The sequence below is a fragment of the Schistocerca nitens genome, chromosome 1 (assembly GCF_023898315.1).
Source record: "Schistocerca nitens isolate TAMUIC-IGC-003100 chromosome 1, iqSchNite1.1, whole genome shotgun sequence".
Lineage (NCBI taxonomy): Eukaryota > Metazoa > Arthropoda > Insecta > Orthoptera > Acrididae > Schistocerca > Schistocerca nitens.
The window spans coordinates 324,123,338-324,148,069 of NC_064614.1; the positions used below are offsets into that span (position 1 = coordinate 324,123,338).

General features: G+C 41.2%; 1 protein-coding gene across 1 annotated transcript in view; it reads right to left on the reverse strand.

The window, feature by feature from the left end:
* Positions 1–24,732, reverse strand: part of LOC126245375 (neural cell adhesion molecule 2-like) — a 624,777-nt gene that overhangs the window by 399,116 nt on the left and 200,929 nt on the right. Inside the window, exon 2 of the mRNA XM_049948313.1 lies at positions 22,767–22,918. Coding sequence (XP_049804270.1) covers positions 22,767–22,918 — 152 coding nt within the window. The remainder of the gene's footprint in view (positions 1–22,766; positions 22,919–24,732) is intronic.

The following is a 24,732-nucleotide window of genomic DNA, read 5'->3' on the forward strand; positions in this document are numbered from 1 at the left end:
GGCTCTCCTCAGCGATATCATAAAATAACACTCTCACCAAGTAATGAAGCTAGGACGTCTAGATCTGAATTCATGGCTAAGAGGTATGCAATTGAGTGCTAGCATGATAAAATGATACCAAGGTAGAACACTAGAATGGCAGAAAATTATAATGGTAGAATGTTATAAATGTAGAATAGTAGAATGCTAGAACAGTCATCACTATAACGATGGAATGACAGAACGCTATGTAAGTAGGCTGTATAGGTTTTTTTATTGGTAACGTCACGTAGCGCTCTGTATGAAAATCACTGGCTGTGCTGCGTGCAGTCTGTGGCTGGTTTGCATTGTTGTTGGCTATTGTAGTGTTGGGCAGTTAGATGTTAACGGCGCGCAGCGTTACGCAGTTGGAGGTGAGCCGCCAGCAGTGGTGGATGTGGGGAGAGACATGGCGGAGTTTGGAAATTTGTAAGACTGGATGTCATGAACTGCTATGTATATTATGATTTTTCAACACTATTAAGTTAAATACATTGTTTGTTCTCTATTAAAATCTTTCATTTGCTAACTATGCCTATCAGTAGTTAGTGCCTTCAGTAGTTTGAATCTTTTATTTAGCTGGCAGTAGTGGCGCTCGCTGTGTTGCAGTAGTTCGAGTAACGAAGATTTTTGTGAGGTAAGTGATTTGTGAAAGGTATAGGTTAATGTTAGTCAGGGCCATTCTTTTGTAGGGATTATTGAAAGTCAGATTGCGTTGCGCTAAAAATATTGTGTGTCAGTTTAAGCACAGTCATGTACACTGCTGGCCACCGTAAATGCAACACCAAGAAAGACAAGAGGTAGCACAACAAAATTTATTTTGTAGATAACATGTTGACCAAGTATCAAATGATTACGTTTACAGACGTCTGTGACATGTAGTTCCTGCCAGAATCAGTAGCCAGAGTAGCCGCCATTGTTGGAGATCACCGCTGCCACACGTCTCGGCATTGAGTCAAAGAGACGTTGGATGTGTTCCTGGGGTACAGCAGCCCAAGCAGCTTCCACACGTTGCCAAAGATCATCTGGTGTGGCAGCTGGGGATGTAATCTGGGTCACTCGTTGAGCAACCATGGACCACATGTTTTCTATCGGCGAAAGATCCGGAGAGCGAGCCGGCCAGGGAAGCAATTCAATCTGGTTATTGACGAAGAACCTTTGGACAATGCGTGCCACGTGTGGTCGCGCATTATCCTGTTGAAATATGGCTGTGGCCGAGCCCTGAAGGTAAGGAAGGACAACTGGCTCCAGCACTTCGGATATGTAGCGCCAGCTATTTAAAGTACCGGCAATGCGTACTAGAGGCGTGCGAGAGTAATATCCAATACTGCCCCATACCATAATCTACATCTACATCTATACTCCGCGAGCCACCTTACGGTGTGTGGCGGAGGGTACTTATTGTACCACTATCTGATCCCCCCTTCCCTGTTCCATTCACGAATTGTGCGTGGGAAGAACGACTGCTTGTAAGTCTCCATATTTGCTCTAATTTCTCGGATCTTTTCGTTGTGATCATTTCGCGAGATATATGTGGGCGGTAGTAATATGTTGCCCATCTCTTCCCGGAATGTGCTCTCTCGTAATTTCGATAATAAACCTCTCCGTATTGCGTAACGCCTTTCTTGAAGTGTCCGCCACTGGAGCTTGTTCAGCATCTCCGTAACGCTCTCGCGCTGACTAAATGTCCCCATGACGAATCGCGCTGCTTTTCGCTGGATCATGTCTATCTCTTCTATTAATCCAACCTGGTAAGGGTCCCATACTGATGAGCAATACTCAAGAATCGGACGAACAAGCGTTTTGTACGCTACTTCTTTCGTCGATGAGTCACATTTTCTTAGAATTCTTCCTATGAATCTCAACCTGGCGCCTGCTTTTCCCATTATTTGTTTTATGTGATCATTCCACTTCAGATCGCTCCGGATAGTAACTCCTAAGTATTTTACGAACCGGTGAACCTATGGCTTATTGCGATGGTCGAAGTTCTTTTTCTTCCTATTCCTGTATGTGGGAATCGGTATGTTTGTGTGAACTTTTCCCGTGCACGCCTATGATTTCCTTGTCATTTATCACCGCAACGTACCTCAGCAGTCAATATAATAATATATGAATGAGTTAATTACTTAAATAACAGGCAGATCATAGTTTAGAAATACTTTGTGTATTTGTAATGTGATACTTGATTTTAATAAACCATGTTAAACTGTGGTGATTGTTTCTCAGTCCCCTTTTGTGAGATTATGTTTAATACCTCCCACCTGAGTTACTGAACCGCAACTGGCAGGCCTTACATTTGTAGACATTTGTGTAATCATGTTATTCGTTTTGTGGCTTAACCTGCTGTTTGGTCTGAAGTATTTGATTTAACGTTTGTACTTAAATTCTTCCCATACGCTCACTCCAGATATTCACTTGGATTTACCACCTATGGCATAATCGTACTGGAATGGATTTCTGCCCCTATGTATGCGCATTATATTACATTTATCTACGTTTATGGAAAGCTGCCAGCTGTCGCACCATTCATGAATCCTCTGCAGGTCTTCCTGGAGTACGTACGAGTCTTCTGATGTTGCTACTTTCTTGTAGACAACCGTGTCATCTGCAAATAGCCTCACGGAGCTACCGATGTTGTCAACTAAGTCATTTATGTATATTGTAAACAATAAAGGTCCTATCACGCTTCCTTTCGGTAATCCCGAAATTACCTCTACATCTGCAGATTTTGAACCGTTAAGAGTGACATGTTGTGTTCTTTCTTCTAGGAAATCCTGAATCCAATCACAAACCTGGTCCGATATTCCGTAAGCTCGTATTTTTTTCACTAAACGTAAGTGCGGAACCGTATCAAATGCCTTCCTGAAGTCCAGGAATACGGCATCAATCTGCTCGCCAGTGTCTACGGCACTGTGAATTTCTTGGACAAATAGGGCGAGCTGAGTTTCACATGATCTCTGTTTGCGGAATCCATGTTGGTTATGATGAAGGAGATTTGTATTATCTAAGAACGTCATAATACGAGAACATAAAACATGTTCCATTATTCTACAACAGATTGACGTAAGCGAAATAGGCCTATAATTATTCGCATCTGATTTATGACCCTTCTTGAAAATGGGAACGACCTGCGCTTTCTTCCAGTCGCTAGGTACTTTACGTTCTTCCAGAGATCTACGATAAATTGCTGATAGAAAGGGGGCAAGTTCTTTAGCATAATCACTGTAGAATCTTACGGGTATCTCGTCTGGTCCGGATGCTTTTCCGCTACTAAGTGATAGCAGTTGTTTTTCAATTCCGATATCGTTTATTTCAATAGTTTCCATTTTGGCGTCCGTGCGACGGCTGAAGTCAGGGACCGTGTTACGATTTTCCGCAGTGAAACAGTTTCGGAACACTGAATTCAGTATTTCTGCCTTTCTTCGGTCGTCCTCTGTTTCGGTGCCATCGCGGTCAACGAGTGACTGAATAGGGGATTTAGATCCGCTTACCGATTTTACATATGACCAAAACTTTTTAGGGTTCTTGTTTAGATTGTTTGCCAATGTTTTATGTTCGAATTCGTTGAATGCTTCTCTCATTGCTCTCTTTACGCTCTTTTTCGCTTCGTTCAGCTTTTCCTTATCAGCTATGATTCGACTACTCTTAAACCTATGATGAAGCTTTCTTTGTTTCCGTAGTACCTTTCGTACATGATTGTTATACCACGGTGGATGTTTCCCCTCGCTTTGGACCTTAGTCGGTACGAACTTATCTAAGGCGTACTGGACGATGTTTCTGAATTTTTTCCATTTTTGTTCCACATCCTCTTCCTCAGAAATGAACGTTTGATGGTGGTCACTCAGATATTCTGCGATTTGTGCCCTATCACTCTTGTTAAGCAAATATATTTTCCTTTCTTTCTTGGCATTTCTTATTACACTTGTAGTCATTGATGCAACCACTGACTTATGATCACTGATACCCTCTTCTACATTCACGGAGTCGAAAAGTTCCGGTCTATTTGTTGCTATGAGGTCTAAAACGTTAGCTTCACGAGTTGGTTCTCTAACTATCTGCTCGAAGTAATTCTCGGACAAGGCAGTTAGGATAATGTCACAAGAGTCTCTGTCCCTGGCTCCAGTTCTGATTGTGTGACTATCCCATTCTATACCTTGTAGATTGAAGTCTCCCCCTATTACAATAGTATGATCACGAAACTTCTTCACGACGTTCTGCAGGTTCTCTCTGAGGCGCTCAACTACTACGGTTGCTGATGCAGGTGGTCTATAGAAGCATCCGACTATCATATCTGACCCACCTTTGATACTTAACTTAACCCAGATTATTTCACATTCGCATTCGCTAATAACTTCACTGGATATTATTGAATTCTTTACTGCTATAAATACTCCTCCACCATTGGCGTTTATCCTATCCTTGCGGTATATATTCCATTCTGTGTCTAGGATTTCGTTACTGTTCACTTCCGGTTTTAACCAACTTTCCGTTCCTAATACTATATGCGCACTATTTCCTTCAATAAGCGATACTAATTCAGGAACCTTGCCCTGGATACTCCTGCAGTTTACCAATATTACGTTAACTTTTCCTGTTTTTGGTCTCTGAGGACGGACGTTCTTTATCAACGATGCTGATGTTCTCTCTGGTAAGCCGTCAGGTATTTTATCGTTTCGCCCAAGGGGGGGTCCCTCTAACCTAAAAAACCCCCGTGTGCACGCCACACGTACTCTGCTACCCTAGTAGCTGCTTCCGGTGTGTAGTGCACGCCTGACCTGTCTAAGGGGGCCCTACAGTTCTCCACCCAATAACGGAGGTCGATGAATTTGCAACCATTATAGTCGCAGAGTCGTCTGAGCCTCTGGTTTAGACCCTCCACACGGCTCCAAACCAGAGGACCGCGATCGACTCTGGGCACTATGCTGCAGATATTAAGCTCAGCTTGCACTCCGCGTGCGATGCTGGTTGTCTTCACCAAATCAGCCAGCCGCCGGAAGGAACCAAGGATGGCCTCAGAACCCAAGCGGCAGGCGTCATTCGTTCCGACATGTGCTACTATCTGCAGCCGGTCACACCCAGTGCGTTCAATAGCTGCCGGAAGGGCCTCCTCCACATTACGGACGAGACCCCCCGGCAAGCACACCGAGTGCCCACTGGCATTCTTCCCCGACCTACCCGCTATTTTCCTGAGGGGCTCCATAACCCTCCTAACGTTGGAGCTCCCTATAACTAATACCCGGTGCAAGATCAGTGTGGCGGTGCATAATGCAGCTGTCCAGCATCCTCTCTCCACGGTGTCTCCACACTCGAATCCGACCATCGTGGTGCTGCAGACAGATGCGTGCCTCGTCAGTAAAGACAACGTCATTCCATTCTGCCGTCCACATCCGTCTGTCATCACACCATTGGCGACGGAGACGTCTGTGGTTCTGCGTCAATGGTAGACGAAGCAATGGACGTCTTGCGGACAGACCACTCTGCTGTAAAAGGCGTCTAATGGTACGCGCAGACACTGGATGATGCGTTACAGACGCAATGTGCTGTGCTATGGTTCGGGATGTCACTGAGCGTTCCGTCTCTGCCATGCGCACAATTTGCCTATCAGCACGTGCAGTGGTGCACCGAGGTGAATGCGATCGACCACGTCGTTCCGTCGTACCCTCCTGCATCCAACGGTCACATATCCGCATTACAGTTGTTTGGTTTCGTCCAACACGACTAGCGATTTCTCTGTATGATAATCCACAATCTCGGTAAGTCACTACCCTTCCTCTGTCGAGGTCGGATACTTGATCAAAAGATGTTCGCTGTTGTCTACGAGGCATAACTGATCGTCTTGTGAAACAACCACAAGGTAAACACACGTGCCGAACGTACACTCGTCGAAATCGCCAAGCCTTAAATGGCGCTATGAGGTGGCGCCACAGGCGCGCGTGATGTGCGTCTGCGCTGAAATTCTAATCAGTTGCATATCTCATCGCTGCAAACTCATGGTGTAAATTTCACTTGATTCGGATGCTTCCTTCAGGGTGTTGCATTTACGGTGGCCAGCAGTGTATAATTGTTCAAAGGGGACGTTTCAGCTATAAAGGGGGAACACTGAAACGGAGGAAAGTTAAAACGGTAGAAAAATGGAACACTAGGATGGTGGAATAGTAGAATGGTGGAATACTAGAATGGTAGAACGCTAAAACCGTAGAACGCAATAAAGGTAGAGTGGAACTCAAGGGAGGATGGATGATACATTGCGGATAGTCCCGGTGCTAAAATATTTATGATATTTCTTGTAATAAAAGCAAAACATACATTAATTATTTACAATGAAAATTTAATGTTTTATGTGATTTAAGGACTTGTTCAAACATTAAATTTGCCTTATCTCAAAAGCACATTCTATTTAATTTCTGGGCTCCATTATGCACTGCACTGCAACAGGGGTTCAAAGATAGGTGTTTGTTCATTGTCAACTGGATGGTACAGACACACACACACACACACACACACACACACACACACACACACACACATATATATATATATATATATATATATATATATATATATATATATATATATATATATATATTTTGTGTGTAATGTGTGTGCGTGTAAGAGAGTTTCTGCTACAATGCACCTTTTGCCATGTAGAATTGGCAGGAAGCACCCTTTGCCACATACCATGGGTAGTAAGCATCTTCTGCTACACGACTTTGGTAGGATACGCCCATTAAGAATAATTCTCTTGTGGTACATGCTAGGGCGGCGTGAACAGAAATCATATAGGATACAAATTTTTTCATTGGTTGATGACTGAGCCACTTATTTTATGAGCATATACTGCCACTTATCTTAACTACTTTCTCGCAAAAATGATTTTTTCATCATCTATTAACTTTCTGGTAATGCTTAATCATCCGAAGATTCAGCTAATGGAATTTATGGAAACCAGCAAGAAACGACTCAGAGTGCCACCAACATCGATAGGAAGACAACAAGCTGGTTTCACTGGAAAAGAAAGAATTAAAAAAATCAGGTAATACGCAAAACTAAGACGGTCCGTATTGACTCTTCTCATTTGGGTGCTGGTTTCACTTGAAAGAAATGAAAGAAACCTATCAATAAGTAAAAGTACATTGGAATGTGTCGCCTGTTTTCTTTTGAGTGCTCTGAGAGACTGGTTTTAATCAAAAGCACGAATGGATAATTCACCTACTACATGTAACTACAACCAAATTATTTAATTCCATTCTTTGTATTACGAGGGTTGCCTGAAAATTAATGTCTCCACCTTCGTAACTCTTCAGCTATTGGCAGCATAGGTATGCGGCAGGTACTGGCTTGTTCCGTAGCCTCTTCTCTACATCTCCAGTTGGCGGGAAGCCTTAGCATTGAACGGTTATGTTGTTACAGTGTAAAGTATGGAACCCTGCCCAGGCGGTCGGTCTTGCAATTTAAGCAACGTGCAGTCATTGAATTCTTGACAGTAGAAGATGTCACCCCAAAGGAGATTCATCAGAGAATGAAAGCAATTTGTGATGATTGTGTTGATGTGAGTACTGTGCGTCTTCATTCGTCCAACGCGAGAGGAGTTCCTGAGTTACTGTCAATTTTCAAGCCTGTGCGCTTTCATTTCAGGAGTCAGCATCCGAGGTACTCATCGTGCACAGATCTTCCGATAGCCGCAAAGCAATTATGTGATACACACGTTCTTGTGAAATGCCGATTGTGCTTGCAATTTCACTCTGAGTGATACGACGATCGTCCTGAATCAATCTCTCAACATTTTGGTTCTGAAACTCGTAGGGTGCTGTCACACAACGTCCAACTCTTTGTTTGTCACGCGGGTCTAATGTTCCCGTCTCAACATCTTTAAACTTACTCGCCCAACGACGCACAGTACTCACATTAACACAGTCACCATAAACTGCTTTCATTCTGTGACAAACCTCCTTTGGGGTGACACCTTCTCTGTCAAGAATTCAATGACTGCAAGGTTGCTTAAATCGCATTGGCCGACCGTTTGAGCAGTGGTAGGGTTCCATACTTTACACTGTAACATGTACAGCTGTTCAGTTCTAAGGCTTCCCGCCAACTAGAGCTGTAGAGAAGAGGCTACGGAACAAGCCAGTACCTGCCCCATACCAATGCTGCCAACTGTTGAGTTACGAAGGTGGAGGCATTACTTTTCAGTCAACCCTCGTACTAGCTAACACACGTGAGCATGCCTTGGATATTTCTAATTTTTCAAAAATTATCTTGAACTTTTGGTAATATCCCATTAGCACAAGTGTGTCAGCTCTGCTGCCTTGCATTTTTGAATTTCCCACCAGATCGATACCGTTTTTTTTTTTTTAATTCCTTGCCATCTTCTATTTTTACTTTCACGACACAACCATATTGTATTTAGCAACTGAAGTGCCGACTAGTGGAGGACACTTGAACTTTGGCCAAGATCTTCCGTAGGCATACTACTTCAAAGTTGCCCTTACGTTTTCTGTTGTATTTCTTTCCCCTGTTCCGTCAATCGTTACCCAATACTCTCTTTGAAACTTCCAGCAACCTGTAGGTCGTTCAATCCAAGCAGGTCTCATCTTCTAATCAAACTTTTCTGAAATTTCTTCCATTTAATCTGCTGTTCATAACCAATAAATTATGGTCAGAGAGCACATCTGCCAATATAGACAATTTCCAGTTCAAAATTTGGTTTCTAAATTTCTTTTCATCACTATGAACTTTATCTGAAAACTTCTGGTATCTCCAAGTATCGTTCACAGCCTTCTTTCGTGATTCTCAGACCACAGTTTCCGATGTCATTATGTTACGTTACAGTATTTTCTTGCTGGAGTCTATACTCGCCTAGTTACATTTTTCGACTAGTTAAATATCAGGAGCGACGTGCTTCCACTGAAGCTGTATCTGAACTAGACGGTGGCAAGGAAAAGAGAAAGGTTAGGATTTTACGCCTGACGAGTTCATTAGTGACGGAACACAAGCTTGGAATCAGGGCGAAAATAGGCAGCGCCCTTTGCAGATAAACCATCGTCATATGCACTTTAGGAAGATCATGGAAAATGTATTTTGTAGGGTCAGACGAGTGTCTGAACCGATTATTTCCTAGTACGACTATTTGCATTAAACACCGACACAACTCGCTCTGGGATGTGGAAGGACACAAAGGCAAACAACACAGTCGCTCTCCTAAAAGCATATCAATATCTTTTTTTTTTAAAAAAAAAAAAGCGATGCACTGTTTAAAGTTGATTGAGAAATGATATACGAGGTCGTGCTGAAGTGTAATGCCTCCGAATTTTTATGTGCAAACTATTAAAGTTTTAAAATAAAACAAACGTTATTAATATTCCAAATCTTTGTTCTCAATGCTCACATATTTAATTTTGAACATACTCATCCATCCAAAGAACAAGCTTATTCCAAAGAGAGACCATTTTGTGGATAATGTCACTGTAGAAGATTTGACTCTGTTGACAGAGCCACAACCTCACATTTGCTTGCACCGCTTCCTCACTATCAAAGTAAAATCCTCGAGGATGTTTTTTTGGATTTCTTCTTTTAAGTTTTGGAGAATGATGAAAATTGGATAAGACCAAGGCGGGACTGTAGGGACGTTGATCGATGAGAGTGAACTCAAGACAATGGATTGCTGCAGATGTCGCAGTGCTCGTGTGTGATCTGGAAATATCATCCTGTCTCGTGCAAGGGAACTCTTTGAATTTGAGACTCAATTAAAGCACACTTTTTTCACGCATCGACATAGTTACGTTACACATCGCCATGTTATACGCTATAATTCGGAGTCCTCGCGACAGAGGACTGCAAATATGTAAACATGAACAAAGAAGATGTTGAACGGTAATAACGTTTGCTTTACTACGAAAGAAAATTTACATAAAAAATTCGGAGGCATTACATTTCAACAGGCTCTCGTATTTACCGTGATGTGCTTATAACATGAGACATAAATAATAACAGAATTACAAACAGAACTTCAAAACGGTACTAAATTTTTTAAAGTGATCATCTGGGAAACAATTCATCATAAAGCATTAAGCACATAGAAGGTCTTTGCTTGAAATTGGGATTTGCTTAACATACTGGAACGCTGACCTTCTGCGAAGTACTGTGTAGTCTCAGACATACATGACGCCACGGCGTCTCCAAACGAGACTTTTTCTAAGGAAGGAACAGCATTATTTGACCTCTGAGTAGAGAAACGTGGAAATCTGTTTAATTATATACCTAATATGACTCATCGCCTACGTAGTTGGGGTATTAGAAGGCTTTTTTTCTGCGTTACCCTAGAGATTTTAACCGTTGAGGCTTCAAGTGTTAAATCATTTATATCGACATTCTTAGTGCGTTTCACTGTGTGCGCTTGTCCAATAAAGCTTGTGTATGTGACGTAACATTGTCTAATTTCTATTTAGTTCACGGGCCTTAAGTAAAGAGATGAACCAGAAACTAAGTAGTGACTTGAACCGGTTCCCACTGTGCAGCACGTACCTGAGTAGTTCTGGAACATGGAGGCGAAGCACTCTGAACTCTACGGACGGAAATACAGGTTCCACACCTGGAGACCTGACTTCCATTTTTTCATTTAATTCTTATCTCTTCCCCACAACTAGGCCGACTGCCGTCTCGGATGTCCAGAACGAAAGACCAGGCGACTTTTCATCTAATATACTGTGCGTCGACGAATAACCTACTTTCCAATTAAAAGCATCAAAACTACGCAAAGCGGAGACGACAAATATAAATAATAGTGCAACGAAACTGTGTGAAGCAGTTTAACCTCATGTCATACTGCGAGATTACTATGATAAGTAAATCAGTACAACAGGAAAACGGAGGGATTGGTAGACACAACATGAAGCGTAGAAAGAAATTGAAAATGACAAGAAGATGAAGAAGGAAGTTCACGTTAGCATAGGTATGTCACGTCTTAAAAAAGAAATCTCCTAAGGGCCTGTTAGTGGGTAACGCATCATCATTGACAAAATGTTACAGAATCATTATAAGTACTTGCCACGACTGAACCAACTTGTTTGTACTGTTTTACCACTCAGCCTGTGGACGGCTGCCTTCAACGAGTCAGTTCTTCCCATCAACGAAAGAAGTATGCCAAATTTAAACGAACGCAAAATCTCCAAGATTGGCGATCGTTTACAGAAGCTATAAATTTAGTGCGGACTTCAGTGCGAGATGCTGATATTAGTTTCCTCAACGACACTTTGTCTCGATACCTGGCAGAAACTCCGTAGAGATTCTGGTCGTACCCAAAGTATTCTAGCGGCGAGATATAATCAATGCTGCTATGGCCGAGTTACTGAACACATCGTTTCGAAATTCCTTCACGGAAGAAGACGAAGTAAATATTCCATAATTTGAATCAAGAACAGTTGCCGACATGAGTAACTTAGAAATAGATTCCTCGGAGTAGTGAAGCAACTTAAATCACTTAAGAAAAACAAACCTCCCAGACCAGACTCTACCAATTACGTTTTTTTTCCAGAGTGTGCTGATGCAATATCATTGACGTCGACATGCAGCAGAATTTTGGAACATATGTTGTGTTCGAATGTTACGAATTACCTTGAAGGGAACGGTCTGCTGACACACAGTCAACATGCGTTTGAAAACCATCGTTCTTGTGAAACACAGCAAGTTCTTTTCTCACGCGAAGTGTCGAGCGCTATTGACAAGAGATTTCAATTTGATTCCGTATCTCTAGATTTCCAGACGGCTTTTGACACAGTACGCCACAAGTGCCTTGTAATAGAATTTCGTGCTTATGGAATATGTCTCAGTTATGCGACTTGATTGTCGATTTCCTGTCAGAGAGGCCACACTTCATAGTAATAGACGGACAGTCATCGAATAAAATGGAAGTGATTTCCCCAAGATGGTGTTATACGCCCTCGGCTGTTCCTTATCTATATAAACGATTTAGGAGACACTATGAAACGCCGTCTTACGTTGTTTGCAGATGATGCTGTTGTTTGTCGTCTAGTAAAGTCATCAGAAGATCAAAACAAATCCAAAAACGAATTGAAAAAGACGTCTGTATGGTGCGAAAATAGGCATTTGACCCTGAATGATGAAAAGTCAGAGGTCATCCAAATGAGTGCTAATGGGAATCCATTAAGCTTCGGATACATGATAAATCAATCAAATCTAAAGACCGTAAATTTAGCTAAATGCCTGTGAGATACAATTACGAACAACTTAAATTGGAAAGAACACTAAGAAAATGTTGTGAGGAAGGTGAACCATAGATTGCGATTTCTTGGCAGAACACTTAGAAGATGCAACAGATCAACTAAAGAGACTTCCTACTCTACCCTTGTCTGTCCTCTTTTGGAGTACGGCTGCGCTGTGTGGGATCCTTACAAGATGGGATTACAGGAGTACATCGAAAAAGTTCAAAGAAGAGCAGCACATTATGCATTATCGAGAAATATGGGAGAGAGTGTCACTAACATGATAAAGGATTTGGAGTGGACATCATTAAAACAAAGGCGTTTCTCGTTGTGGTAGTAACTTCTCACGAAATTTGAATCACCAACTTTCTCCTCCGAATGTAAAAATACTTCGTTGACTCCGACCGACTTAGGGAGAAACTTTCATTATAATAAAAGAAGCGAAATCAGAGCTCGCTCAGAAAGATATAGGCATTCGTTTTTTTCCGCGCACTGTTCTAGTGTGGAATAATAGAGAATTGTCGTGAAGGTGGTTCGATGAACCCTCTATCAGGCACTTAAGTGTGATCTGCAGAGTATCCATGTAGATGTGGAGGTAGTCAATCTGATTTTCATAGTCTGCTTACACATAGCATCTGGCCACTGTGGTCTCTAATGCGTGCTTTGCTTTGGAAACTTCTCAAGGCTCCCTACAGCAAAGGCTTTTTCTATACAGATATTTCGAAGTAATTATTTAATGAGAAACTAGCCGTAGCTCCAAGTTATGTTACTGAATACGCTTGCGCGACAGTTTCCGTTATTGATTCAACAGAATAGCGGTACATTCAGACTTGAAAGAGGTGAAAGCCCAAGAAATACTATAGGCTCAAAACTATCTCTACCAGTCCCAAAGGAAATTTACTTACTAAACGAAGAATGAATGCTTGTTATTCCCACATATCTCAGTCTCCTTCAGTTTCCGGCAGGATTCTGTTGTTTATCTTCGTAGCAGATAGACTTCCACTACGAACATTATAAATTATTAAAGTAAGTCAGTAAGTTCACTTGAAAATCAATGACAAGAATGCAAAAATATTCTTTAAGAAAGATACCTAACAGAAAACAATAACATGAAGGCAATGACCAGATCAACACCAGAATAAAAAAATAGAAGAATAGAAATGGTCGGAAATTTTTTTGGTCAACTACAAAGGATTCTCAAGCCAAGCCTCTGCTATGTCTGACAAGGAAAGCGTAGTATCTGTCCGTATTGCCAGGTTTTACTTGCGGCAATGAGACATGGACTTTTAATACGAAAAGCTTTCAAAAACCGAAAGAAGTTCAGCAAGCACTGGAGCGGTGCATTATGGTCTTAGCGAATGCAGAAGGAGGACAAACGAATGCATCAGGAAACAGTCAGAAATGAAGACGTAACTATGACCGAAATCAAAATTAAATTAAGATAAGCGGAGTATACAGTCAAGTGACTGGCGGGAATATGAACAGGAAGTTCTTTGCTCGGTTTCGAGAGATAAGAAAAGATCGAAACGACGTCCTAATACAAGGTCCGTCCTATTCTGGAGTTTTGTTTTGTGGTGTGGGATCCAAATCAGGTGAGACTGACGGATGATATTGAAAAAGGTCAAAGAAGGGCGGATCGTTTTGTATTATCGCGAAATAGGGAGATAGTGCCACAAACATGATACGTGAATTGGAGTGGCAATCATTAAAACAAAGGCGTTTTTCGTTGCGACGGGAGCTTCTCATGAAATTGAAATAACCAGTTTTCTCCTCCGATGTGAAGACATTCTGGTGGCACCCATCTACGTAGGGAGAAATGATCATCACAATAAAATAAGAGAAAGCAGGGCTCGCACAGAAAAATTTAATTGCTCGTTTTTCCCGCCGCCGTTCGAGATTGGAACGGTAGACAGACAGCTTGAAGGTGGTTCATTGCAACTCTGCCAGGTATTTAATTGTGAATAGCATAGTAATCACATAGATGTAGATGTAGATGTACGCAGGCGACATTAGGAAACATGCAGGAGCAACGCGGATGACGGTAATGAGTGGGAAAGCTTATGCAGGAATGAATGTTAAATTCATGATAACGATGATGATTATTCCGAAGATGCCCATCAGCATGAACAGTTTTCATCCTGTCAAGCACCCCGTGGGTTGTACTGAGGGTACTTTCACTTACAATGATAACTGACGTTACAGAAGATGAGTTTTTCGACAAATAAAGCCTCCAAATTATCACACACCCAATCATGGGTTAATCCTCATTGTGAAAACTACAAACTTAGAGATACGGTATATATAATAGTTACCCACCCTATCTACGTCCCACTGGAAAACACCAATGAAGACTGTATCTCGGAATTCAGACGATCAGTACGTTCGAAACGCAATTTAGTTTCGACAGATGAATGTTTAGGCTCAGTTCAGCAAAGAATACCGTTAACGATGTGCTCGTATACTTATCCTCCAAAGACGATCGTATGAGTGTGAGTTTAGGTAGCGATTAATTATACACAGCTTAAACGGTAGCCCGTAAAACTTTATACTCAACTTGCCAGGTGACTTTAATTAGTTTCTTGTGCGAACTCGCTTCATTCTTACAGCTCGCTTTGCTTCCGCTTCAAGGCGAAGCATAACAGTAACACACCAGTTTTCTGAGAAGAATTTCGGAGAAGTATTAACTGTGCGCGAAACACAGACTTCATTCAACTTGCTAGAAAAAAGAACATTCGTAAACCATTATCAGTAACAACAAAGTCAGAACGTACTTCCGAAAGCAACACATGTTACGAATGTCTCTTTCCTTTGAGTTTCTTTTGTCAGGCTGTCTTTGGATTCATTGTTTCTGGAATTTCTTCCTGATGTTCATTCTAGTTTTGTTTACGTTCTTCTGTTTTGTGATTTACTGCAAAACTTTTCAGTTCTTCTCTAATGTTTTCATTAGGAATACTGTCCCAGTTAGTGTTACATTCAACTGTTAGTAAGAAACTCAATTCAACCACATTAAAATGGCTAGAATCTCTTCTTTTCAGAGACGCAGGTTTCACTGCGTACGCCAGAACAAGTACACACATCACCTAACAGACTTTCATTTTTATGTCTCTTCTTGTATCTTTAAGGTTCTGCTTAAAATACCACAGATGACATCTCTATAATGTAATATCTGCATCCTTACTCTTATTAAAAGTTATGTAGCTCCCTAGGAAATTCAAGTGCTACATTTGTTCCAAAATCTGATCTTCAAATACAATTTTGTTTCGTAATGGGTATTTACAATGGAATACCAATGTGTTACTTTTATCTAATGCTATCATGTGATCACAATTATTCCAATTAAGTTCGAAGGATGGATTTGTTTTTGTAGTTCTTTTCCTGCATTTGCCATTAATACAATGTTCTCATGATACACTAAATGAAATTACTCTTGTTTATATAGATCCTTTCCGGCGCTCTTTATTTCCATTTTAGGATGGTACCTTCAATACAAATACTGAAAAGTGTAGCCGATAATACACACCTTCGTTTAACAAATTTCTGTTAAAATCTTTTTCCCACTGTAATTTGGGACCACAGATTTCATGTAAGACTCATTATAGAGACTCCTGATGCAATTTAGTAAGTAACGTAGATATCCATATATTGTGATTATAACACTCTGACTCGTCCTATCCACCCCGTCAAATTCTTTTCTTAATCTATGAAAGAAAATACATTGGGAAATTAAATTCTCTTATTTTATGTATATTTTTGTATTTTTTGCCCCACATTTAAAGTATTATGAAGCCGTTTTGTTCTTCTAGAATTAACACTCATTTAATAATATGATGTTTAATACTCCTGCATATATGTAATAGGTATTGGTTAACGTACTGTTCCCTCTATAATTTGAAACTCTGCTGTGATAGCGTATATTAAACAGTGACAACACTTCTTCTGTAAGTCAAGTCTGCAGGAATTTTAGTGTTTAGCCACAAGGTAATGATCAGACGTAAAATTATAAACGTAAGCAATAGTCCACAAGTTTACTCAGCTCTATATTAATCCCGTCAGGCACTGGGCGTTTTTCGGATTTTTTTTTCTAATTCCATCTTCCATTTCCTGTACAGTAATCAACTCTATGTTGACATAATCTGTTGTTTTCACAATTCCACTTTCTTTTTGGTTAAACTAGAGATTCTTATAACATTCTATCCATTGTTACAGACTTAGTACATTTATTTGTACAGATCTTTCTCTGATCTATTTAAGTGTTCTAATTTTTGATTGGTGCTTAATTTCGTAGTAGTTTTGTTTTGCATGATGGTATTCCGGTTGCTATGGGTATATTCATCAAATGTATTTTTTATTTGTAGTTCACTGTTCCTATTTGAGTTTAAGTATTGTCGTTCGGTCAATTGGAGATAGTGAATGGAGCTGTGGACTATAGAAAATAGAGTGCTAAGTGGAGAAATAGAAACATTTCCGCCATTTTTTTTTTGCGCTAAGTAATGAAGTGACAGCAGCAGAAGTGTCCAGAAATATTGGCGCCGTGTATGGGAATAATGCTACTGGACACAACACGGGAAGAAAATGGTTTTCTTGTTTTAAGGACGATCGTTTTGACATTAGTGACTCTCGCCGTTCAGGAAGCCCTTTGGAATTTGATTAGCGTGTAATCCACTGACCAGAAACCAACGCCATTTGCGACTTCAGCGACGACCACGAGAGTTCATTGGAGGGCACGGGTTTGGGACACCTGTGAGGAGGGATAGTTGTGAGGAGCGAAAATTGTGAGGAGACCCGGCCGAACAGGTCGGTCCGTCTACAAGGGCACCAAACAAGTAGCGCACCGCAGTTCAGTACTGCTGTGGACACCAAACAGGTTGCGCACCGCAGTTCAGTATTGCTGTGGATTTAGTGGAATAAACCAACAATGGAGGTGTAAGTTATTGAAGGTGCGTAAACAAGAAGTGTAAAGAAAGACTAACTACCAGAAACAACTTAGTTTTAGGTGAAGGCAGCCATACATGTATTCCGGACGTCGCGGTTAGTGAAGTGCGAAAACACGCGGCAAACGCTAAAAGACGTGCAAAAGAAACGGACACTTCAGTTTCTTCTGTTTACGCCGAAGAAGGAGGGCCGCTGTTCAATCAAGGATACGACATCGTCGCATCACCGCCGTCACACAGGAGTGCAAAACGATCGCTGCAACGCATCAAAAAACCACATGGGATCTACACAAGATAGGACCAATGCTGCAGGTATATTTCTGCAAGAACACCATTTGCTAATGAATGATGGGAACAAATTTTTACTTGCAGATGACAACAGAGTACACCAAATGATAGGATATTGGTGTTCGCCAGCGAAAGGTGAAAATCCTGTTTAACAGACTGCAATTCGTTCTTTATCGATGGAACATTCAAAATCTCCAGCAAGCAGTTTGGACAGTTATTTATTGTTCATGCCGATATTTCTAGTTATGAGAACGAAACAAACACAGTTCCAACTGTGTACGTCTTGCTACCCAATAAAAAGCGCGAAACGTACGATCGCTTTTTCACAGCTGTTAAGAGCAACGTTCCTGGATGGAATCATACAGCTATCATGATGGATTTTGAAGCTGCAGTCTTCCATTCAGTAACACATTTGTTTCCTGATGCAAATATTAATGGCTGCAACTACCATTTCAACTAGTGCTTGTGGAGGCAAGTGCAGAATTGCGGCCTTCTTGCGGCCTACAAGGAAAACGAAGAAATTGGTTTTCCCATAAGACTGTGTTCCGCTCTGGCTCACATTCCACTGGACATGTTAGATGATGGGTGGCTATGGATTCAGGAGAGCACGCCAGATAATGAAAAACTTCAGGATTTTTACGACTATTTTGTTGAACAATTGCTGGATAATGACGACATGCCAAGGGAAATATGGAACTGCGCTGGAAGGCGTCACCGCACCAACAATGTTTCAGGATGGAGTCGGAGGATAAATACATTAATTGCTCATCCAATTGAATAGACTATCATGGGCACCAATTTGACCGACTAGTTTTGAATCTAGTTGGGAAAAGAAGAAAGAAGTCCGCAACTAAGACAGATGAGATAGTTTCTAAGGCCCTTACAAGACTCCATGTTGACGGCAATGTAAAATCATTTCTTACTTGCGTGGCCTATGCACAGAAATTACAATGAAAAGGAAATGGGTGATGCTACAGCAATACTTTTAAATATTGAAAAGGGGTTCAGTTCACGCCGATCACCCTATTGTAAAAATTGTAAGTAAATAATAATCCAGTAAATATTGTAAATAAATATAATGGGGGACGAAGAGAGACTACCTCTTCGTGGTGTTCCCTGGAAACGACACAAAGTCGTCTAAATGTCTTTTGCAAATTGTAAAAGATTCACTAATGAAGTATGAAAAGTCATAGCTTTTCTAACAGTCACAATCAGCATTTTTGTGTAGAGAATTTTAGAAACAATGGCTCTTTGAGTGGACGATGAATACAGCTTGTTACAATACATAAATTGCATTCCTTAATGCTAATTGGTGGCAGCTGTCACATTAGACCTCAGTACACTTCCCTGCGTGGTACGGGAAAATTGAGGTTTATTTCGAAATAATTAAAGAAAAAAGTTTCTACTGAGAACCAAATTCTTTCGTTGGCTCCTCTTAATATATGGTAAGGTCTGGGGTGCAATTTCGTATGACGGCAAGAGCACTGTCATGTTTATCGCACGGACCCAGACTGCAAACTTACGTCAGTCTGGTGATTCGACTTGTTGTGGTGCCATTCGTGAACATCATTTCAGAGGGTGTTTTTCAAGAGGATGACACTCGCTCATATACCGCTGATTCCATGGTTACATTCAGTTATCTGGCGGCTACAACTGTTAGTAATGCACCAGCATTTCGCAGTGGCAGTGGCTAAACTTACACTTACATTAACCTGTTGTCTTGCAATGTGAATCACTTAAATATGTTATCTAGACAAACACATTGCCGAAATTTCATTACTTTTCGTTAGTTATTGTTTGGTGTTCGGATTTTCTTCCGTCAGTGTATATCGTACACGCTAAAAATTTATCCTAACTGCCTCTGTTAACTTCTCTCATTAGTGATTTTGCTTTCTCTCTCTTCAGTTTGTAATTTTCTCTTACTTAGTCCGTAAGAGATTGCGTGCATACTCGTATTCCCTTTCTTTTTCTTTAATTATTGAAACTAAAAACTAATGTATCTTAAAATTTGTCAAGTGTGCTCATCGCAGATATTATTTAACACATTGACTAATGCTTAGAAGCCATTACATTTCTTAGTGGAGTCAGATAGTTCAATAGAAGAGTAGTTTAACGTAATAATCACTAATGTCTAGTACAACGTGAGATGTTCAATAGTCGCTAAATCAAGTTTACGCCGATTATCCTGATTAGCGCACACATCATGTATCAGCTCTAATTGCTATCTAGATAATTCGATGACATTTCTAAAACATGAAGTGTGGCGTGAAATCGTAAATGATGTATACACTGTCGACACACCTGTTGCGTTCCACTGATGGGACTAATACGTAATGTTTGCAGCAACGTGGGACACCTCAGAGTATGGAAAATACGTGATTCATAAGGGACGAGGTATTGTGACAACAGTGAAACGCCGTATAAACAAGAAACTGCTATAAACTTCGTTTATGAAATGCGACAAATGTAGTTGGCTTTGAAATCGTTCGAGGCTCAACAGTTCACGAGTATCTAACCATTACGTGCGGAATCTTAGCTAAGAGGCTACAGGGTCACTTACAAGACGCGCTTCTCAAAACTTGGACTTTAATCTAAGACTTCAATATATTCATTAAGGCGAATTGCGAGAGTATTTGGCCCGTAAGCGTCGTGTGTTATTGGCAGTAAGCATAAATCGGTGTCTCCAACGCTCAAAATGCTTTAAACTAACACAGCGCTGTAATATACGACTATTACGGTAAATAGAGACATCAACATTCTTCCAATCTTTTCCTTGAGGTATATTTTTTCACTCACTCACAGGCTTAGTCCCCATGCGACGAATCCTTAGGGTAGCAGAACCAATAAACCAGTTCGAAAATGGGAGCTCATACGGAGAATATCAGGACGTATGCCGCAGTTATTTATGTCTATTTACCTCGTGGCTCACACTAAAAGTACTATCAGAGGGTGACTTACATATTTTGGTCCTGATGGAAGATTCTTCTGTATCATCTTGATGTGAGTTGTTTCTGCTCTCAAGCCACCGAATAAGTGAATTCGTATTGGCTAAGATGAATTTACTCATTAATGTATGTAGCAAATCTGGATACCTGTAATATATATTTCACTGTACTTTTCCTGCTTTTCATGGCAAATCTGTTATTAAATTGTGTCCAAACAAACACAGAAGACCTATTGCTAAATTCGCAGATAAAAAACTGCTCTCGTTAAGAGAGACTGAACTACCAGTGTGACAAACTGAATGTAAATCAAATGCTCGTTAACTTTGGTTAATTTCCATGTTCTTGTACGCACTTCATTCCTACGCCCATTTTTTACCTCTATGTACTTACTAATCTCTTTTTTTTCTATTATTTATTTCCTTAAACTTGTCATATTAGGGTCTCCTTTACATCAGAGTTTCCGTAAACAATTATATTAATTATATTATAGTAGTAATGATATTCGGAAGATGATTCCCCATAGCTCTTATATATTTGGAAAATGTCTTGCTGCCGCCGGTAAAATACCTCATTTACACAACCAGTTTCAGTCGTCTGATCATCATGAGATTCATAAAAGCATTCACAGCATCATGTTAGTCGATATATAAAATCATTATTGCCAGGTGGTAAAACCACCTGGCAATATGGTACCATACGGTACCATATTATACAACATCAATACATATGACAACTCCGTATAATGCATTGTTTTATCACCAATCGATAATAAATTCATATTTCGCATAACATATGATTTTAAAGATGCTAAATGATTATATATATATATATATATATATATATATATATATATATATATATATATATATATATATATACTAATGGCATTACAACAGCGATATTACTGCTTCTTCAACACTTGGCGAAACCAATGTGAAACCACGTCCCGACATTGGGGGGGTAGGGTGGCCACCCTTCATTACATATGTCTGACGTCGTAGGTTGGGCAGTCGTACACCAGAATAGGCGGCGAACTGTAGTGAAACTAACGCCATACTTTAATGATAGGCAGAGCACAAGTGTATCTGAACACACAGTCCACAGAATACTCCTAACAACTGGTCTTCACAGCCAATCACCCATCCATTCACCAATTTTAACACCATGATCTATTTTTGTCATTTTGAGGTTAAAAGTATGTCTTTATTTAAGACAACTGGTTTCGAAAGACTTTTCTGTCATCCTGCTAAGAAACATTCAACAGTCAAGGTATTTAAAACAACAGGTTACGACAGCAAAATCTGAAGAAACCAGCTGTTCTAAAAAAAGAAACACTATATGCTATCTTGGCCGTTGAAAGCTTTTAACGCCATCACATCGGAAGGTGCGACTGAAATGGACTCATGACCATCAGCACTGGACGTTATCGCAGTTCCAGAGCGTTGCATTGTGTGACAAAATCCGATACCTTCTTCATAATGCCGATGGGAAGGCGCGAATCCCGCGTCTTCCAGGGGACCACTTCCTTGCCACCTATGTTGTGGGACGGAGAGAAGCTGGCGGCGGGCCAATTATGCTCTATGGAACATTCAAGTGTCATCCATGGGTCCAGTGGAGCACAGGTAAGGCACTGTGACGGCCAGAGAGTATCGTTGCAGACCACATACACGCCTTGATGGCGATCATGTTTCCCAGGGGCAGTGGCATTTTTCAGCAAGATAATGCTACACGTCACAAGGCCAGGAGTGCGATGGAGTGGTTCGATGAACAGAGTGGCGAGTTACAATAGATGAGCTGGCCCACCAACTCGCTAGATCTGAAAACAATCGAACACATCTGGGATGTGGTTGAACGTGGAGCCAGGGCCCATCGTATCCTTCCCCGAAATTTACGGGAAATAAGAAGACAGATGTGATGCCAACTCTCGCCAGCAATCTACCAAGGCCTCATTGCTCGCATGCCTTGATGAGCTACTTCTGTTGTCCAAGGCAAAGATGGACATAGTGGCTATTAGGTAGGTGGTCATAATGTGTTGGCTGATAAGTGTACATCCCATACGAGGCTGACCTCTGCATTTCGCAGACACGTATTCCCTGTCGCCCTCCTTAAGCCCATAGTGTGTCATTATCAGCCGTCATGTTCCCTTTCATAACTGTTAGGACAACTCTTTCAAATGTGGCTTACTAAATACTGAACTTGCAGCCACACACTGAGTGGGTTCCTTGTGAGGTGCTCTGTGAAGTGTTTTGTGTGCCATGACTGGGTAGTTACAAAGAACATCACCCTCTTAATGCGCAGCTGTCCTGACGAGACAAAGAGAGAGAGAAAGGAGCAAGCAGCTGCCTGGCAGCCCAGCGAGTACTCACAGTGTCTCTGGCGCCCTCTAGCAGCAGTGTGTCGCGCCACCAGGAGACATTGGCCGGCGGCCGCGAGCCCACCGTCTGGCAGGACACCTCGTACTGCCGGCCCGCGCTCAGCGGACGGTTCTCCCCAAGCAGCTGCGTCACCAGCGGCGACACTGCGACACACACGCAGACATGGAACGGTGATGTAATTCTACACAGGAGAAATGGAAGACTCATTAACATTGATAGCACCTCCGTAGGCACACTGGCTAAAATGTTAGCACGCTGCCCGCATCTCGTGGTCGTGCGGTAGCGTTCTCGCTTCCCATGCCAGTGTTCCCGGGTTCGATTCCCGGCGGGGTCAGGGATTTTCTCTGCCTCGTGATGGCTGGGTGTTGTGTGATGTCCTTAGGTTAGTTAGGTTTAAGTAGTTCTAAGTTCTAGGGGACTGATGACCATAGATGTTAAGTCCCATAGTGCTCAGAGCCATTTGAACCATTTTTTTTTTGTTAGCGCGCTGTAAAAGGAGCAAAGTGGTCACTTTGGAGCGCTGTAGATCGTGTGTAACTGGTTCCCGGTGGTCATGTGACCCTTCACTGCTGACATAGACTTGACTGCAGAGCATCATTCGTCTCTCTATCCTACAGCTGATATGCAGTCTGCAGTACGGTTGCTTCACAAGTGTCGTGTGTCTTATGATATGATGTACTCAATCCTCGATTTGGTTACCATGTTCAGGCACAGCAAGTAGTATACGCAGGGTCTAAATTACCTTCCTGACACCAATCGTGGCGGCTTTCTGCAATTTCAAGGTGAGTTAAGATGGGGAGGTAATCGCTGGTGTAAAAGACATCGACCACTTCTGTTTGAGCAGTGTCAGAAAACTATGGAGAGTACATGCAAATGTGGAGGTAATCGCTGGTATACAACATATCAGCCACATCTGTTTGAGCAGTGTCAGCAAAGTATGGAGAGTACGTGCAGAGATCACAGTGTCCAGGAAAAGTACCTGAAATATTCATAATTAAGAAGGGAAACCATTTGTATTTCATGAATGATATTTGGTCATTCAAGGCGATCTGAACAAAGCTAACCATAGCTTTACATTATCATATTTTGCCTAGTCCATTGATGTCATACAAGGTTCAGATCTGAGCGCCGTATTTCCCGTATTACGTAACAAACTTGTATTCATAAATGGAATTATACAACCAGACTCTTACTTCGTTGTCTGACCACTGCGAAATACGTTATACTTATGTTGCAATTTAATGTTGTGCCTTGCTGAGGGGTCTGACTGTAGGGCACTAAATAACTAAACATCTGATTAGGATTGATCTCTTATGGCTAGTATGCTTCGCGATTAACTAGGACATAGGATACACTCTTTAAGTTACAAAGCAGTCAGGGTGAATACAAAAACGTTGTGTCCTTGTAATTGTTGGTCTACCTGAATTCGTTTCACCTATGAAAGAAATCTTCGCAGAAGAGACATTTCATTCACAACTCTCCGATATCAACGTTACACAAAATCCCTAAGTGCAGAAGATCCGGATACAAATCGATGTAAATTTCTTAATATCTCCATTTAGCATTTATGTGGTATCATGTACCCCTGCTACCATCAAGTCCGGTAAACTACAATCGAAAAGGATGGGGGTAACCAGTCTTGAGTAAGTCTTAACATCTTTGTATCAGGACTGTCGCTTGACAGCAACCGCAACACATGCTTAGGGTCTTCACTTTGACGTAATCAAAAAATGTTTACGTAATAATGTTCCGCAGTAATCAAAAGAGCGAAACCATAAAGTGCGTCGTGGATTATTTATTAAGAGAGTAAATTTCTGGACTCTTGTTACGTCGCAAAAACCAAAAATTATTGATAATGTGAAGAATGTTGAAAGAAAAGCAAGTATATCACTTGAGTGTGCTATAACTGAAGGAACAGGTGATAGATGAAAAAATATATTAAACTCGGTAATTTGTA